The sequence below is a fragment of the Triticum dicoccoides genome, chromosome 4B (assembly GCF_002162155.2).
Source record: "Triticum dicoccoides isolate Atlit2015 ecotype Zavitan chromosome 4B, WEW_v2.0, whole genome shotgun sequence".
Classification (NCBI taxonomy): Eukaryota; Viridiplantae; Streptophyta; class Magnoliopsida; order Poales; family Poaceae; genus Triticum; species Triticum dicoccoides.
In genome coordinates this window covers 626,734,781-626,741,561 of record NC_041387.1, presented here as the reverse complement: position 1 = coordinate 626,741,561, position 6,781 = coordinate 626,734,781, and the positions used below count along the sequence as shown (strand labels likewise).

The window sequence follows — 6,781 nt, the reverse complement described above, 5'->3', positions numbered from 1 at the left end:
TTCACCATCGCAAACTCATCGCAAATAGTACTGGATTGAAACACCCTAGCATTCCTTTGCTTCCATAACGTCCGGCAGATCAACATGACAAACGCGTCGAAGCCCTTCTTGTCCGCGAAACTCACCTGCTTGCGCGCATTCATCCACCATTGTTATAGCAAATCATGATGCACAGGGCTCAGGTTGGTATCGATGCCAACTTTGGCAAAGCATTGGTACCAGACCTGCCGCGCGAAGGCACACTGAATCATGAGGTGATCTACATTGTCCTCCTCCTGGTCGCAAAGAAAGCACGTGGAGGCCATGTCCTGCAAACCATGCCTGAGTCTCCGGTCCGACCAGATGCGGTTTTGGATAGCTAGCCACATGAAAATCTTATAGGTTAGGGGGGCTCCGTTTTTCCAAATGGCGGCGACAGGTGCAAAACTGATACCACCGGAGCAGAGCATCCGATAAGCCGACGCCGCAGAATAGCTACCAGACTCATGCCATGCCCAGATCGCCTTGTCTCCACTGCCAGGAGAAATATCTATGTGCATAAGTGCGTCCCAAAGATGTATAAACTGCATCAGCTCCTCTGTCGATAGATTCTTCGGCAAGTCCTTGAGCCACGCATGCTGGTGTAGCCCCTCGCTGACTAGCCATGAATTGACAGTCCTCGTCTTGACCTTAGCTACCAGGCCAGGGGCCATCTCAGTGATTGTGTAACCTTGCACCCATCTGTCCTTCCAAAATAGAATTCTCGTGTTGTCTCCGATCTCCCACTTCACCAGGCTATTGAACGTTTGCTGGACCTGTTTATCAGTTGTGAGATTCAATCCTTGCCATGGCCTGCTATCGTCCAGCCTGCGTAGCCATTCCCATCTCAACCGAAGGGCAAGACCGTGTTTACTGAGGTCCAAAATGCCCAAACCACCCAGCTGTTTAGGGCGACACACTCTCCGCCAAGATACTGCGCACTTCCCGCCACTGACGGCATCAGAACCAGCCCAAAAGAACGCACGACAGCCCTGATCCACTTTCTCGATCGCCCACTTCGGTGCCTCCGCCACAATTAGGTGATGCGTGGGACGCGCCCTCATCACTTGTTGCACAAGAATCAGCCTTCCCGGACGTGTAACCAGGCCTCTTTGCCATCCTGGCAAGATTTTGAGCGCTCCATCCACCATGCATTGCCATTCAAAACGAGTCAATTGTTTGATCCCAAGCTGTAGACCCAGATATTTACACGAGAAGTGGTCAATCTTCCACTGTAGCACGCTTCTGACCACCTCCTCGTCCTGCTCCTCTCCCCGGATCAGAATTGCTGAAGACTTGGAAAAGTTAACTTGCAATCCTGAGGCCTTTCCAAAGATCATGAGTACTTCCTTGACAAAAGCAATATCTTTTCGAGAAGGTCTAATGAAGAGTACCACGTCATCTGCATATAGCGATAACCTTTGCAAGGGCTTGCAACCATTCAAGTTCTCCAAAACTCTGAGCTCATGCGCCTTGATTATGATCTCCGTGAGGGTCTCCATAGCAATAACGAAAAGCAGCGGAGAGATCGAGTCTCCCTGTCTAAGGCCACAAGCATGCCTGAATTTGTCCGTCAGACACCCATTCACCACGATCCTCGAGCTGGCAGTAGTGAGCATGGTTGCCAACCAATCAAGCCATCTCTCCGGGAAGCCCTTAGCATGAAGCACCTCAAAGGCCAAGATACGGAATCAAAAGCTCGAGCGATATCCAACTTGAGTAAAACACCCTTAGCTTTCCTTTGGTGCAATCTTCTTGCCATGTGCCTGACAAGCAGAAAGTTGTCATGGAGGTTCCTACCACGAACGAAAGCAGACTGGTTAATGCTCACCAGCTCTCCCATCCGTGGGCACACCCTGCTAGCCATCAACTTTGAGGCCAACTTAGGAAAGCAATGCACCAAGCTGATAGGTCTGAAGTCATTAGCACGACATGCTTCCGGGTTCTTTGGAATGAGAGTGATTAGAGCCTGATTAAGCCGACCAAAGCCATGGCCATTATTAAGGACTAACTTGTGTAGCACCGCCATCACATCATCTTTGATAATATCCCAAGCCATATGGAAGAACACTCCAATGAATCCATCCGGTCCCGGGGCACGATCCTTAGGCATATCCTTGATAACCGCCCAAACTTCCTCCTCCGTGAAAGGGCGATCCAGCTCAGCTAGATCAACTTGCCGTAAGTTGAGCGCCTCCAAATCTAACGTGTGGTCTCTAGTTGTGCTTTCAGCCAGCATAGCTCTGTAAGCTTGGAGAAAGGCCTCCTCCTTTTCTCTTTGGTCCGTGATGACCTGGCCATCAACAACAATGGCGGAATGAAGTTCTTCGTCTTCCTGCCATTGGCTACTAAGTGGAACAACTTGGTGTTGGCATCCCCATCTGCGAGCCAACGTATCCTTGATCTCTGACGGGCAATAGTCCTTTCAAGCGAGGCGAGACCAAGAACCAGTTGTTTGAGCATGCCTCGCAGCCACCTCTCGCCCGGAGAAAGCAACCCCACATCCTGCGCAGAGTCCAATTTGAGAATGACCAACTTGGCCACCCCAAGTTGTAGCTTGATATTTCCCACTTTCCTTTGGCCCCACGAGGTTAGCGCACGAGCCGTGTTTCTCAAGAGGACGTCCAACCTATGGTACGGGTCCACAATCGTAGGTTCACAAGTCCATGCCTGTTGGACCACCTCCAGAAATCCCTCCAGTTTTGTCCAGAATAATTCGAACCGAAACCTTCTCTTCGATTCCATGCGCTCCTCCAAGGATAGATATAGAGGGCAATGGTCAGACGAGGCCGTCGACAGCGCTTGCAATAGGCTGTCGGGATGATCAAGTTCCCAATCTATTGAGACAAACGCCCTATCAATCTTTGTAAGTGTAGGCACCTCCCTCTCATTACTCCACGTATAAAATTTGAGATTAGCCTGTACAAAATTGCATACAAGCTGTACTAGCGCAGTTTAGAAGATGTACCAATTTGTCCATGGTTTGAGTTTGTGGATTCAATCCGAAATTGAGGAATGGTTTGGATTGGATTGGGTTGAAAAAACTACAGTTTGGTTTGGTTTGGGTTCTAGCTGAATTCTTTTGGATTTGGTTTGGATCCTGTGTGTGTAGTCATATGGGCTGCTCTGGCTTTGGTCTGGATGTGAAACTATTCACAGGGTTAACTAGTATAACATGCTCCGCTGACCTAATCTCCCAACGCGACAAGCTTATCATCAGAATCGGAATGTAAAAAGCACAGACGACGGTCTATCACTCTTCATCTTTGAATCAACATTACATGGTGTCCTTACGCACCACAAACCGCTCACTCAAAAAAGTCAAGATCAAAATATCGTTATGATCGTTACATAGCACCGGCTCGCGAAAACGCCGGCGGGAATAAACAGCTCGCTAGTGGTCAAAAAATTACGCTCACAAAGGCACACATATCTACGGAAACAAGAGTTTTTTATCCCTTTTCCATTATTGAAAAAATGTATGGTATGCTTTGGACTATGTAAGGTATGTCCCACGGGCAGGACTTACGCCGCGGCCAACTTCATCTCCTGCTGGTCCTCGAGATTCAGAACATCGAGCAGCTTTGGCCAAGATTCAGGGATTCCTCCAGGTAAATCGAACTCGAGAACCTTCCCCTGCTTCTGGTAGAAATCCTCCACAGGTTGACTCTGAAAAGACAAAATGCTACTTGTGAATACAGTTCCATAAGTATGCAACAATGTAGCGCTACTGGTGCTGCTTGGCACATTAACAGAGTGCAAGAACCGTATGCTTCAGGAACTAAATTTAACTAGCTGGAGTAAACAGCAAGGAATTATGTAGCGACAGTGGAAAAGCAGAGAGTGCAATACCATTTGGTTGTAGATCCGTAGGCGATTTCTAACAACCTCTTCAGTGTCATCATCTCGAGTAAGAAGCTTCGACATGCAGTTATTGGGGGGTAACAATGGTGACATGTAGATCGGTGGTAGCCCATTTTCGGCCTTGACATCAATGCAGGCCAAATTGAAGTTCTTACCACATTGGCCACAAATACGTCTACCAAGGCACTTCTGTACTATAATATCTTCTCTCAACTTCAGATTAACCACCATATCAATGTCTGTAACTCCATCAAGAATTTCCTAAGCAAGGCATATGGCAGAAAACATTATTAGTTTGGACCATCATGATTAAGTAAACAACCATCAAAGATTATCTGATTGCAGCTTTTGCTTGAGACAGCCAGTTAATCAAAGCGTTATATATCAGCAAGCTAAGCAGAAAGTACTCATGCAATCACACCTCTAAATAAAGATTTTTAGATATATTGCATTGCACTTCTGTATATCAAGCCGGCAGGAAAACAACTAATTAAAATAGATGGAATCCAATCACCAAGTTCTCCCTACCAGGCAGAAGGAATAAACAAGGCAGAAATGACTCGTGATATGTAAAAAATCCCTCACCGCTTGATTTACAGTGCGTGGAAAACCATCAAGAATAAATCCTGATTCGCCCTTCTCTTCTCCTTTCTTAAGCCGTTTAGATAAAAGATTGATGATAATTTCATCAGAAACCAGCTTTCCTTGATTAACAATTTCCTTAAGCTGCAAACAAAAAACCAACCATGTCATTTCCAAAGGAAAACAAAAGGATAGTCAGATAAAGAGCAAAGCTAATATAGCACGATCATGCAGCTTCCATGTGAAGACACATAAAAAAGGGCCTTCCAGTGCATGAATTATTGCCATAGATTAAATAAGAATGATGCATTCATGGTCTGTAACCACCTTAGCAATAGACTCTGGGGCAAACAATAGGATAAGTATATGTTTTACTCTTCCTGTCTATTCAGGATTGGACGTATTAGAAAAAGTCCTAGTGAATAGCCTGCTATGCTATCCAAATTGGAAGTATCAGAACGTTTTTTCAGTGAATAGGCTGCTATACTTTTCCAACTGGAATAAAATAGCCAAAGGCAGAATCATCCCTGAAACACCATCCTATAATTCAAAAACAATATTACTCTACTTTTGCTTGGCATTTTCGTTATCCATCTACATCTATAGAAGATGCAAAAGTTCCACCAAATTACGATCTCAGGTCTGCAATGTAGGCGAAATGGATCGCAATAGCATGCGCTGAGTTCAAATGGCATATCGTGTCCAACTCAAGTTCAAGCAGTCCCCGACAAGATCCTGACGATTAAGTCTGAATGTTCAGTACAAAATCATACTCCCCCCTTCCCGAATTACTTGTCTTAGAGTTGCCTAGATAAGGTGTTACGTACATCCGTATCTACAAAAATCTAAGACAAGTAATTTGAAACGGAGGCAAATATTTACCTCTAGATCTAAATGAAAACCATTCGGGTCCTACTTCACAGCTAAAATAATAATCGTGAATCACTTAGAGCAAGGCCACCACACCACAATTAGGCACATCTCTACTGATCTGTGATATATAAAACATAGCAGAAACAAGCCGCGAATCCCGATCCAGAGATCCAGATCGGGATCTGGAAACCAGCGGAGAGGGAAATGGGGGGAGGGGCAGTCACCTGCACGGCGTCCGGGCCGGTGGAGGCGAGCTCGTCGCGGACGAGGTCGCCGGTGGCGATGTGGGGCACGCCGAGGAGGCGGGAGAGGCGGCTGGCGTAGGTGCCCTTGCCGACGCCGGGGCAGCCGAGGAAGACCCACTGCACGTTCCTCTCGTGCGCCGGCCGGCGCCTCCTCTCCGCCCCGGCGAACGGGAAGGCCGGCGCCCCCGCGGGCGTCTGCTCGGGCGCCAGCGACGTCGCCATGCGCCTCCTGCCCGCCGCGGCGGCGGAGGAGGAGGAGGAGGACGACGCCGCGGCGCGGAGCAGGCGCTGTACGGCCGCCATGGTGAGGCAGGCGCGTGGCGGAGACGGAGGCGCGGGGTTTTAGGGTTTGGTGGCCCCTCGCCGTTTCCTCCGCCGGGTATTTGTACGCGCGCGCGGCGGCTTCGCGAGCACAGATGCGACGAGGATGGGGGGAGGGGCTGGGAGGAGAAGACGATGCCGGGCTGAGGCGAGGGGGGCGTGGCGCGGGTCCAGTGCCAACGCGTGCACCGGCCCTACCTGTCGTTCCCGTGGTCCTCTGGACCGGGTGCATACGTGGCGCGCGCGAGGTTAAAGCTGTTCGTGCCGAACGGCGGTAGTAGTACGGTTTCACCGTCCGATTCGAATCTGGATGTTTGTGCCGATGCGAATCTGGATGCCGGAGAATATCCTTTCTCAGCATCTGCCGGACCCTATTTCCTCCGTAAACTCCTCAACATCCGCCCGGTCAAAAATGTTTGATCAATCGGACCTCCCATTTAGAGAAATAAGCGCCGCGCTGAAAAATTAATTCTTTTTGCACGCGCTATCACTCCGGGCACTTCAATAAAGGCGCAAAAAACGAGCGCGCGGCATAACTAGTTCAGCGCGCGGGCAAAATGCCATCGCGCGCCGTTTATTTGCTGCGCCCGCTCCCGTGCGCTGGACACTCGAGCGCCCGCTCGCAACTTCACCTACTCCATCCAGCCGCTGGCGCCACCGCCGCCCACGCCACTCCATTTCTTCCGGCGACCGTTCCGGCGCTTCCCGGCCTATCCCCGCGCTGCCGCTGCTTCTTCCGTCTCCCTCTAGTCACCGCCGCCCCTCGCGTGCGACAGTCCACTGACGAACAGCGCCCGGCCGACCACTGCCGCTCGGCGCCCGCAAGATATTCAACAAAACGCCCGCAAGGTATGTATTGCTTCAACTTTGCATTTTTT

The 6,781-nt window shown here is 49.5% G+C and overlaps 1 protein-coding gene across 1 annotated transcript; it reads right to left on the bottom strand.

Annotated features, from left to right (window-relative positions):
* Positions 1 to 3,246: 3,246 nt before the first annotated feature.
* On the bottom strand, positions 3,247 to 5,885 carry LOC119291864 (probable adenylate kinase 1, chloroplastic). Its single transcript, XM_037570674.1, has 4 exons — positions 5,562 to 5,885; positions 4,468 to 4,608; positions 3,871 to 4,143; positions 3,247 to 3,687 (listed from the first exon to the last, which is right to left on the bottom strand). The coding sequence occupies exons 1-4, from the start codon at positions 5,883 to 5,885 to the stop codon at positions 3,544 to 3,546; spliced, it is 882 nt and encodes a 293-aa protein (XP_037426571.1). The 3' UTR covers positions 3,247 to 3,543.
* Between the last annotated feature and the right edge of the window lie 896 nt (positions 5,886 to 6,781).

Bases quoted from the DNA above. Each gene is read 5' to 3' on its own strand.
- LOC119291864 (XM_037570674.1), bottom strand. From the start codon at position 5,885: ATGGCGGCCGTACAGCGCCTGCTCCGCGCCGCGGCGTCGTCCTCCTCC. The intron at 4,609-5,561 runs GTGACTGCCCCT...TTTTGTTTGCAG, and splicing joins CCGGCCCGGACGCCGTGCAG to CTTAAGGAAATTGTTAATCA. The intron at 3,688-3,870 runs GTATTGCACTCT...TTGTCTTTTCAG, and splicing joins TACGGATCTACAACCAAATG to AGTCAACCTGTGGAGGATTT.